The 12,172-nt window shown below is 41.6% G+C and overlaps 1 protein-coding gene across 1 annotated transcript in view; it reads left to right on the top strand.

Moving 5' to 3' along the window:
* The first annotated feature begins 9,868 nt into the window (after nt 1-9,868).
* LOC126237118 (uncharacterized) overlaps nt 9,869-12,172 on the top strand; it is a 34,694-nt gene continuing 32,390 nt past the window's right edge. The window contains exon 1 of the mRNA XM_049946939.1: nt 9,869-9,991. Coding sequence (XP_049802896.1) covers nt 9,958-9,991 — 34 coding nt within the window. The 5' untranslated portion in view covers nt 9,869-9,957. The remainder of the gene's footprint in view (nt 9,992-12,172) is intronic.

Here is a 12,172-nt window from a genome sequence, read left to right on the forward strand (position 1 = left end):
AGAGGCGTAGTCTACTTTACGGCTCAGTTATGACCATGCAGGAAACATCAGTTAGTAAAATATGTGATTTGTTCTCGGGAAAACTGACAGATGCAGAGGAAAAACAGCTAACAAGCTGGAGACTACAATCTATTTTCTAACGTTTACCACAATCGAAATCGTCAGTGACAGTACCTGTTCCTCCAGATACCCAGTCATATCTGAAACACATTGTGAAGATACAGACACTGGATAAACACAGACATTGTAACCATCAGTGATGTATTCAGTCCTCGATGGGCTAAAATTACGATATAATATTTCTCTTCCTGTGTGAGAACCACAAATTGTGCGAGCGTAAGGGTTGTGACCAAGTGCCGTATGGAAGTTTAGAGTGGTCCGGGGGTGTGCTCGGGCAGCTGAAATGATGAAGGCGACCGCTCATGATAAGCGGGAAATCCGCATCTGAGTCCCGGTCCGTCATTGCATAGACGCAGAATGCGAATATATTTCGTAATACCACGGAAGTGTTACGAACAGTATATTCTGGAACACTTGGCCGCTCTCCAGTGCTCCACTCCGCTGACATTTGCTCCTCAAATTACTATCTATATTATCTCGCACAAAGAGCAAACAGGCAACGTCCAAGTTCTATGGTGAGGCTTGAACGGAAATTACTTTACTGATGTGATTTAGAACCTGGTAGGTAACTACCTCCGCTGGGCTGAAATGAAGTTTTTGAAGTATAAAATCAAAACTGATGCACGTCCTTCGGAAAAATAACGGTTTTACTTTTTCCCGTTGCTTTCAGCCGTTCGTAGTACCAACATAGCAAGGCCATGTTGGCTAATATTTAAAGACTAGATCAATCATTCATTCAACTTCTGCTGCCCACTTCAGGAACCACAGATTTGTATCACAGACGCTCCTCTGTTGTGTTCGCATCTACGGTACGGCTATCTGTAACACTGATGCACGCCCACTTAGGCAAATTCCACGATTCGTGAGAAATACAGACTTTTATAGCATCTATAAATCTACAGAAAGCTTTTGGTAGTAATTGAGACAGCGTTGTAGCCTGTCACCGACGTTATTCAATCAGTAAAGGAAACCAAGGACAACTCAGAAAGAAACTTAAAGTTCAAGGAGAAGAAATAAAAACTTTGAGGTTTGCTCATGACACTGAAGCACATGGAAGAGCAGTTCAAAACAGATTATGAGCTGAACATCAACATAAGTAAAACTTGGGTAATAGAGTGCAGCCATATTAAGGGAATGGTGAGAAAATTACATTACGAAATTTGACTCTAAAAGTAATAGATGAGCTTTGTTATTTGGACAGCCAAAAAAACTGATGATGGCAGCAGATGATATTTGAACAGCCAAAAAATGCAGACTGACAACAAAAGAAGCAGTTTGCTAACGTCAAATATAAATTTCGGTGTTTGAAAGTCTTTTCTTGAGGTATTCGTCTGGACTGTAGCCTTACACGGAAGTGAACGTAGACTGTGAGGAGTGCAGGCATGCATGAAATAGAAAACTTTGAAATGTGATGCTACAGAAGAAAGATGGAGAAGAGGGAGGAGGTGATTAGTGTTTAACGTCCCGTCGACAACGAGGTCATTAGAGACGGAGCACAAGCTCGGATTAGGAAAGGATGGAAAAGGAACGCGGAGGTGCCCTTTCGAAGGCATCATCCCAGCACTTTCCTTAAGAGATTTAAGGAAATCACGGAAAACCTAAATGAGGATGGCTGGACATGGGTTTGAACCGTCATCCTCCACAATGCGAGGCCGGTGTGCTAACCACTGCGCTGCGCTGCTCGGTGGGTTCATCGAACACTGATGAGAAAGTAGTGAATCGAAATGGGGAGAAAAGGAATTTATGATTTGACTAAAAGAAGGAATCGGTGGATAGCACACATCCTGAGACATCAAGTAATGTGTGTGTGAGCAGAAGCTATTCAGATATGAAGAGGCTTGCGCAGGATAGACTGGCGTGGAGTCCTGGATCAAACCAGTCTTTGAACTGAAGAATACAACAACAAAAACAAACGGGGTAAGAACAATGGTCATAAAATAAACGACAGGGAGCGAGGACTAGTGTCAAGTCTTGCCAAGAACAATTGATTTCAGACCCGAAAGAAACTGCTACTGCCAAAGAATGTACACTCCTGGAAATGGAAAAAAGAACACATTGACACCGGTGTGTCAGACCCACCATACTTGCTCCGGACACTGCGAGAGGGCTGTACAAGCAATGATCACACGCACGGCACAGCGGACACACCAGGAACCGCGGTGTTGGCCGTCGAATGGCGCTAGCTGCGCAGCATTTGTGCACCGCCGCCGTCAGTGTCAGCCAGTTTGCCGTGGCATACGGAGCTCCATCGCAGTCTTTAACACTGGTAGCATGCCGCGACAGCGTGGACGTGAACCGTATGTGCAGTTGACGGACTTTGAGCGAGGGCGTATAGTGGGCATGCGGGAGGCCGGGTGGACGTACCGCCGAATTGCTCAACACGTGGGGCGTGAGGTCTCCACAGTACATCGATGTTGTCGCCAGTGGTCGGCGGAAGGTGCACGTGCCCGTCGACCTGGGACCGGACCGCAGCGACGCACGGATGCACGCCAAGACCGTAGGATCCTACGCAGTGCCGTAGGGGACCGCACCGCCACTTCCCAGCAAATTAGGGACACTGTTGCTCCTGGGGTATCGGCGAGGACCATTCGCAACCGTCTCCATGAAGCTGGGCTACGGTCCCGCACACCGTTAGGCCGTCTTCCGCTCACGCCCCAACATCGTGCAGCCCGCCTCCAGTGGTGTCGCGACAGGCGTGAATGGAGGGACGAATGGAGACGTGTCGTCTTCAGCGATGAGAGTCGCTTCTGCCTTGGTGCCAATGATGGTCGTATGCGTGTTTGGCGCCGTGCAGGTGAGCGCCACAATCAGGACTGCATACGACCGAGGCACACAGGGCCAACACCCGGCATCATGGTGTGGGGAGCGATCTCCTACACTGGCCGTACACCACTGGTGATCGTCGAGGGGACACTGAATAGTGCACGGTACATCCAAACCGTCATCGAACCCATCGTTCTACCATTCCTAGACCGGCAAGGGAACTTGCTGTTCCAACAGGACAATGCACGTCCGCATGTATCCCGTGCCACCCAACGTGCTCTAGAAGGTGTAAGTCAACTACCCTGGCCAGCAAGATCTCCGGATCTGTCCCCCATTGAGCATGTTTGGGACTGGATGAAGCGTCGTCTCACGCGGTCTGCACGTCCAGCACGAACGCTGGTCCAACTGTGGTTCTGTCAGTGTGATCATGTGATGTATCTGACCCCAGGAATGTGTCAATAAAGTTTCCCCTTCCTGGGACAATGAATTCACGGTGTTCTTATTTCAGTTTCCAGGAGTGTAGATCAATCTCCACCAATTTTGAGCGAACGTTGTAAAAACAGGCCATGAGCTGACTGGAGGCATGTAGTGTGGTCTGACGAGTTGATATTTTGCCTCTTTTTAAATGGTGCAAAGTGTTAATGCCTAATGAGATGTTTTATCCGCGATTTGTGGAGGGCGCAGTTCGAGTTGGAGACGATTCTTTGATGTTTACGTGGTGTTTGTAGTACCATGAGTTTGGTCCACACATTCAGGTTACGGTGAACATGAACTGTGATGTTTATTTCAGTATTCTCTGTGACCAAATGTTTTTATTTCTTCTACACACTGTGTACTGTCTGAATAATGAAAACTATAACTTGGCTATATTATGAAGAGCAAAATTTGTTGGTGATTAACTCTCACATAAAAGTTGCCCTACTTAGAAAAACGAATAAGCCCAAAATTAATGTAATTTAGTCTTTCAAATCACAGTTAACATTCTCAGACACCGATACGCAAATAGAGAAATGAAAGTTATATTTGATGCCTGAAATAATTTAATATTGGCCACTGGTTAACTTTCCTTTCATTGAAATCAGAATAAATCTACCTAACAACATTTAGCTCTTCTCTAATCATCAAAATGTGGGTCCAAGTTTGTGAACTGATATATAACTTCATTATCTTGCAACATGGGGCGCTATTAATGCCATCGTAACACAAAACAATGTCATAAGAACGTGATGTGGCTGCCCTCTCGAAGGTCACGAGGTTACTTATGTTGCGCGACCTGAAAATAGCATAATGATGCGAAGAGTGGCTTATTTCAGACTATTCGTTATGATCAAAAGTGATGCTGAATGAAAACGAACTGAACTGGCCATAAAATAGTCACTTTACTTACTTCTACACGCATTCACGTAAGGTCTTACATTTTCTCGTATGTATTATCTGACAATAATGATATTTTATTGAAGTGAATATGTGAGCGGTATGGATTCGAAATAAAAGCTTTAAGATTTATGTTAACTTCGATTATTGTTCTGCCACATACAAAAAAAATTTGCATGCCCACTTCGATACAGTGACTTGAAGCACGTGGTGTCTCAACACTGCCGTATAAAGACCAGTTCTTTCACGTGGAACATGGCAGGCGCAGTCATTTGGTGAATGAAAGTACCAACTTGCTAAATTCGACCGCGAGATTTATGTAATTCATGAACAGAACTGGAAATACCACAATGAACTGCATTCGTGAGCGCCACTTTACCACAGTATTTAGTATTTAATCCAGGCAGATTTTGACAAACTAACATCTCTCGTCTGGATTTAGTAAACGCAAAATTGTTTTCTTTTGTCCAAAGTCGTTGAATAAGAGGAGCTTTGTTTTTAAGGTAATGCATAACTCATACACACTATTGCTGCTTTCATATGCAGGGTGTGGGGGTTGTAAGTACAGATATTTATGTTGATGACTGAGGATATTGTACCGAACAGCATCACATCAGTATTTACTTCATTTGCAGACTAATAATCCCAGTTACTACGAGTAGTATGTTTAAGGCGTGGTTAATATCTCGAAGTATGTGTGGCACATTCAAGCCATTAATGTTTATTTTCCCCTGGGCAGCAGATAAAGTTTTGAAGTAGGGATGCATGAATGCAGAACGGTTAGTCTATACTGACAGGCGTAGTTTGCTTCGTGGCGCAGTTATGACCATGCAGAAAACTTCAGGTAGTAAATTATGTGACCTGTTTGTAGAAAGACTGTTAGATGCAGGGAAAAACAACTAACACACTGAAGTCGGAACATATTAAGGTAGAAATTATCATAATATCTGTACCTATACTACCAACACCCTATATATGCATGTGTAACTCTCTCTCTCTTCTTCAGTGTGTGTAAATACAGTCACTTTGAATATCACGCCATTTCACACCGAAAGTACGTCTTATCACTGCCATAGTCATGAATGGAATGAGGAAAAAAGCACGTCATTGACCAAACCGCTCACAAGCCAAAGAACCTCAGCAGATGCCCTACCATAGCAGACACTGTAGGGAAAGTCAATCAGTGGCTTCAAAAAGAATGCAAAACTTGCTCGCTGGTAATCGACAAGGACCACACTGAATATGGAAGTTTGCAAATATAATAGACAACATTCAATCTCATGAGTTGTTGTGGATATTGGAGAATGGTCTATAATGTTATAGAATCTTACAGAAGATTCTAGAATGTTCTAGAATGTTTTGGAATTTTCCAGAGTGGTCTAGAAAGTTCCAGGATATTTGAGAACATTCTAGAATGTTGCGTCATCATGCTTTTCTCACGGTAAGTTAGAAGTAGTTTGCTCTAGACTTGGAAATCCAAAGTATTTATACATCTCCTCACTAAATAATTAGATGACCAAAGAAGTTCATATGCGAGTATTAGAATAAGTTAATTAAGTATGAAATAAAATGGAACCAAACCATAGTTGTCCTTCACTAAATTACATAGAAACTTACTGAAAACATGAGGATTTGGTTTAACTTTATAATTTCTGCAGCTTAAGGGTTCATTTTTTTAATTCACGTTTGCAGATAGAATAGCTAAGTCTCAGGATAAAATTAAAACCATATGGTCAGTCGTAAAGGAAGTGGCTGGTCTGCAGAGACAGGTCGAGGATATAGAATCAGTGCGTAGTGGGAATATCCGTGTTACTGATAAGTCGCATATATGTACAGTATTTAATAATCACTTTCTGAATATAGCAGGTGAACTAAATAGAAACCTAGTCCCAACAGGGAATCATATAGCGCTCGTAGAAAAAAGTGTTCCGAGACTGTTACCTGAAATGCTCCTCCATGATATTGACAAGAGGGAGATTGAGTTAATAATTAAATCACTAAAGACCAAGAACTCTCATGGATATGACGGGGTATCTAGCAGAATACTGAAGTATTGTTCCATGTATGTTAGCCCAGTACTTAGCCATATCTGTAACTTTTCCTTTAGGAGTGGTCGGTTTCCTGACCGATTAAAGTACTCGGTAGTGAAGCCACTTTATAAAAAGGGAGACAGGGATAATGTTGATAATTATAGACCTATTTCTATGCCATCGGTGTTTGCTAAAGTTATCGAGAGGGTTGTATATACAAGGTTACTGCAGCATTTAAATTCACATAATTTGCTGTCAAATGTACAGTTTGGTTATAGAAATGGCTTAACAACTGAAAATGCTATAGTCTCTTTTCTCTGTGAGGTTTTGGACGGATTAAATAAAAGGTTGCGAACGTTAGGTGTTTTCTTTGATTTAACGAAGGCTTTTGACTGTGTTGACCACAAAATATTACTGCAGAAGTTGGAACATTATGGAGTAAGGGGAGTAGCTTACAATTGGTTCGCCTCTTCCTTTAAGAACAGAAAGCAGAAGGTAATTCTCCGCAATATTGAGAGTGGTAATGATGTTCAGTCCCAATGGGGCACTGTTAAATGGGGCGTTCCTCAAGGATCGGTGCTGGGGCCACTGCTGTTTCTTATTTATATAAATGATATGCCTTCTAGTATTACAGGTGATTCAAAAATATTTATGTTTGCTGATGACACCAGCTTGGTAGTGAAGGATCTTGTGTGTAATACTGAAACATTATCAAATAATGTAGTTCATGAAATAAGTTCGTGGCTTGTGGAAAATAATTTGATGCTAAATCACAGTAAGACTCAGTTTTTACAGTTTCTAACTCACAATTCAACAAGAACTGATATTTTAATCAGACAGAATGGGCATGTTATAAGCGAGACAGAACAGTTCAAGTTCCTAGGCGTACGGATAGATAGTAAGCTGTTGTGGAAAGCCCATGTTCAGGATCTTGTTCAGAAACTAAATGCCGCTTTATTTACCATTAGAACAGTATCTGAAATAAGTGACATTTCAACACGAAAAGTAGTCTACTTCGCATATTTTCATACGCTTATGTCATACGGTATTATTTTTTGGGGTAATTCTTCTGATTCAAAAAGGGTATTTTTGGCTCAAAAACGGGCTGTTCGAGCTATGTGTGGTGTAAGTTCGAAAACCTCTTGTCGACCCCTATTCAATAGTCTGGGAATTTTGACATTGCCCTCACAGTATATATTTTCTTTAATGTCGTTTGTTGTTAGCAATATTAGCTTATTCCCAAGAGTTAGCAGCTTTCACTCAGTTAATACTAGGCAGAAATCAAATCTGCATGTGGAATGCACTTCCTTGACTCTTGTGCAGAAAGGAGTGCAGTATTCTGCTGCATCCATTTTCAATAAGCTACCACAAGAACTCAAAAATCTTAGCAGTAGCCCAAACGCTTTTAAGTCTAAACTGAAGAGTTTCCTCATGGCTCACTCCTTCTATTCTGTCGAGGAGCTCCTGGAAGAGCTAAAAAATTAAGCAAATTCCAGTGTTACATTCTTGATTTTCTTTATTTAAACTAACGACGTGTCGACTGAATATGTTTCTTATATTTCATTTTATCTGTTTCTACAATCTACAACTGAATATGTTTCTTATATTTCATTTTATCTGTTTCTACAATCGTGTTATAATTTCATGTATTGACTCGTTCCATGACCATGGAGACTTCTCCTTAATGTGGTCCCACGTAACAATAAATAAATAAATAAATATAAGCTGTCTGTCTTTATCCCAGTGCAGCGAATGAGCTCCAGGTACACAGGGTGTTTAAAAAAGTGTCACTTGTTCCTAAAGGGATAGCATTGGTCAAAACTAGCAGAACCCAGTACCTGTTGAGATATAAGCCAATTTGTCCTCTTATTCCTACCTGTCTGTTACGTAGAAGTAGAGAATGTAGGCAGTGCTACAAGTGCTTACCACGCATCCTCACACAATATTCAGTCCGTCTGCGCAATGAATCACGCACTATTTCAAATACACCTGGCTCCATTCGGATTGCGTCAAATGTGTTGGTCACTTGCTCCTGTAAAGTCTGTATTTTGTCGATGGGCTGGGCATACACCATTGCCTTTAAATGTCGTTATATCACGAACTCCAAGAGATTCAAGTCTAGTGAACGGATGACCATACCGCTGGACCTTCTTGATCAGTCCTAGCCCACGGAAATTTTGCAGTGACACACTGTAGCACGAACCGTAGAACATGGAGTGATGCTCCTTCGTACATCAACCATAGTCTTTGTTTTTCTACCAGGCAACATTCTTCAATAGCGCTGGAAATCCATCGGGTAGAAATCGGTGACTCGCAGCACCTGTTAATCTGTTTGGTAAAGTTTCTGGCTCTATGAGTCTTTCACCGACAACGCCTGCCCATATATTGACACTGACGCAATCTTGATGCCTGACATACATGATCCATCGAGGATTTGCATTATCCCATGTGTATTGCGGTAATTTACTACTCCATCTTTTGTGAATCCTGCCTCATCTGCAAATAAAATGCAAGTTGTCAGTACTAAACATTATTTGTCACAAGTAAAACGGCCCACCTACCACCAATGATTGGTTTTTCGGTCTGGTCCCTGTTGTGCGCTATAGTGGTTTAGTGGTTGTGCGGAGGTAGCTGTTGTAGTTGTGAAAAGATGAGTGTTTCGAGAGGTCGCTAGCACATTTTGGTGTTCACCAGGACATTTTCCATCTCTTTCGCATCTATGTATATTTCAAGGAAAAAAAGTCGAGATTTATCTGCAACGTTCTCGGACTTTTATGAATATTCTTGAATGTTAACGAATGTTTTAAAATATTCTAGAATGTTTTAGAATATTCCATAATGTTCCAGATTATCCAAGAGTGTTTTTTAATGTTTCAGACAGTTCTTGAGTGTTTGGAACTACAAAACTCCGGAATTTTCTTTAACGTTCTCGAATATTTTTCAGTGTGGTGGAGTGTTCCCGAATCTTTTGGAATATTCTCGGCGTTCTATAAGAACATGAATGAGTGAGTGACAGAGTACTTTATTTGAAATTGAGGTACTGTTGAATATTTAAGTTGTTCAGCCAATCAGGAGTAATTTTTTACGATTTTTTGAATGCTCACCTTTATCGTGTTCTCAAACGTTCTCGAGTGGTCCGGAATGTCTTCAGAAAACAAATGAAAACAAAGACCAAGCGAAGCAGGTCTTTTTCAGTTAGTACTGTATGTGCATATAACTTCACTCAAGCAGGGTGATTACTTCAAGGTGTTCCTTCTTCAGTTTCTCCTAGTGTGTGAGTTAAAAATAAAATTGAACATTGACAAACAATAGTAATATTCAGATTCGCACTTGAGATTGTCCTGCTTTGCAAAAGCAAGGAGAGTTAGAAGAACCGTTATAAAATATGTCAGCAATGATGGGATTTCGCAACTCTCATTATTGGAGGTTTCGGTTTAAAGTGAAATCTATGAAGAGACGAAGAGATTGGTCTGCATAGTGCTGGTACGGCTACACAGCTTAGGGGAATGAGTCATACGTAGACACACAGGGGATTGCGCTTGGCGCCGCAGCGTTTCCCTTGCGTCAGGAAACGTGTCCCACTCCAGCCAGCGGGAAGTTTCGACTCTTCCGCTCGCAGCCGCTTTAAATCGTCCGTTGCTGGCCACTGGTCACGTAGTGCTGTGCAGACATGGACAGAGTGGTGGTCGCCGTTCTTGTCGCAGGTATGTTGAGCCCAACACTCGGCCGTGCAGCGTCAGGATTTCTATCGTTGACGAACTGTATTGGTCGATACGTAACAGTACCGCTAGAGCCTAGCACAGCAATACTGTCTGTGAGTGGATTGTACTAAACGACTCGGTAATCAGCAAGTGTTCCGGAGTTTCTAAGGGGTTTAAAAAAACGTTCACCCACTGTTTCAGAGCCATAGGGGGTAAATTACGAAATTTTTCTGAAACACGAGTATCTTTATCTCTGACCGAGAAACCAAATACCAATTTTCGTGGGTCTAGCTTCAAAATTGCCTTAATAGCGACAGATTTTCAAAAAACCTTTCATCCCTTTTTTCAAACCTTTAGAAGTGGAATTTCTAAAAATGCCTTCTTAAAACGATGCCTGCTTTATAAGATCCTCTGCATATTTGTTGTTGTTGTGGTCTTCAGTCCTGAGACTGGTTTGATGCAGCTCTCCATGCTACTCTATCCTGTGCAAGCTTCTTCATCTCCCAGTACCTACTGCAACCTACATCCTTCTGAATTTGCTTAGTGTATTCATCTCTTGGTCTCCCTCTACGATTTTTACCCTCCACGCTGCCCTCCAATGCTAAATTTATGATCCCTTGATGCCTCAAAACATGTCCTACCAACCGATCCCTTCTTCTAGTCAAGTTGTGCCACAAACTTCTCTTCTCCCCAATCCTATTCAATACCTCCTCATTAGTTACGTGATCTACCCACCTTATCTTCAGCATTCTTCTGTAGCACCACATTTCGAAAGCTTCTATTCTCTTCTTGTCCAAACTGATTATCGTCCATGTTTCACTTCCATACATAGCTACACTCCATACAAATACTTTCAGAAACGACTTCCTGACACTTAAATCTATACTCGATGTTAACAAATTTCTCTTCTTCAGAAACGATTTCCTTGCCATTGCCAGTCTACATTTTACAAGCTCTCTACTTCGACCATCATCAGTTATTTTACTCCCTAAATAGCAAAACTCCTTTACTACTTTAAGTGTCTCATTTCCTAATCTAATCCCCTCAGCATCACCCGATTTAATTTGACTACATTCCATTATCCTCGTTTTGCTTTTGTTGATGTTCATCTTATATCCTCCTTTCGCTCCCTGTATTTTACCCCTGCCACCTTCAGAATTTGAAAGAGAGTATTCCAGTTAACGTTGTCAAAAGCTTTCTCTAAGTCTACAAATGCTAGAAACGTAGGTTTGCCTTTTCTTAATCTTTCTTCTAAGCTAAGTCGTAAGGTTAGTATTGCCTCACGTGTTCCAACATTTCTACGAAATCCATACTGATCTTCCCCGAGGTCCGCTTCTACCAGTTTTTCCATTCGTCTCTAAAGAATTCGCGTTAGTATTTTGCAGCTGTGACTTATTAAACTGATAGTTCGGTAATTTTCACATCTGTCAACACCTGCTTTCTTTGGGATTGGAATTATTATATTCTTCTTGAAGTCTGTGGGTATTTCGCCTGTCTCATACATCTTGCTCACCAGATGGTAGAGTTTTGTCATGACTGGCTCTCCCAAGGCCATCAGTAGTTCTAATGGAATGTTGTCTACTACCGGGGCCTTGTTTCGACTCAGGTCTTTCAGTGCTCTGTCAAACTCTTCACGCAGTATCTTATCTCCCATTTCATCTTCATCTACATCCTCTTCCATTTCCATAATATTATCCTCAAGTACATCGCCCTTGTATAAACCCTCTATATACTCCTTCCACCTTTCTGCCTTCCCTTCTTTGCTTAGAACTGGGTTGCCATCTGAGCTCTTGATATTCATACAAGTGGTTTTCTTCTCTCCAAAGGTCTCTTTAATTTTCCTGTAGGCAGTATCTATCTTACCCCTAGTGAGACAAGCCTCTACATCCTTACATTTGTCCTCTAGCCATCCCTGCTTAGCCATTTTGCACTTTCTGTCGATCTCATTTTTGAGACGTTTGTATTCCCTTTTGCCTGCTTCATTTACTGCATTTTTATATTTTCTTCTTTCATCAATTAAATTCAATATTTCTTCTGTTACCCAAGGATTTCTATTAGCCCTCGTCTTCTTACCTACTTGATCCTCTGCTGCCTTCACTACTTCATCCCTCAGAGCTACCCATTCTTCTTCTACTGTATTTCTTTCCCCCATTCCTGTCAATTGTTCCCTTATGCTCTCCCTGA

The sequence above is a fragment of the Schistocerca nitens genome, chromosome 1 (assembly GCF_023898315.1).
Source record: "Schistocerca nitens isolate TAMUIC-IGC-003100 chromosome 1, iqSchNite1.1, whole genome shotgun sequence".
Taxonomy (NCBI): domain Eukaryota; kingdom Metazoa; phylum Arthropoda; class Insecta; order Orthoptera; family Acrididae; genus Schistocerca; species Schistocerca nitens.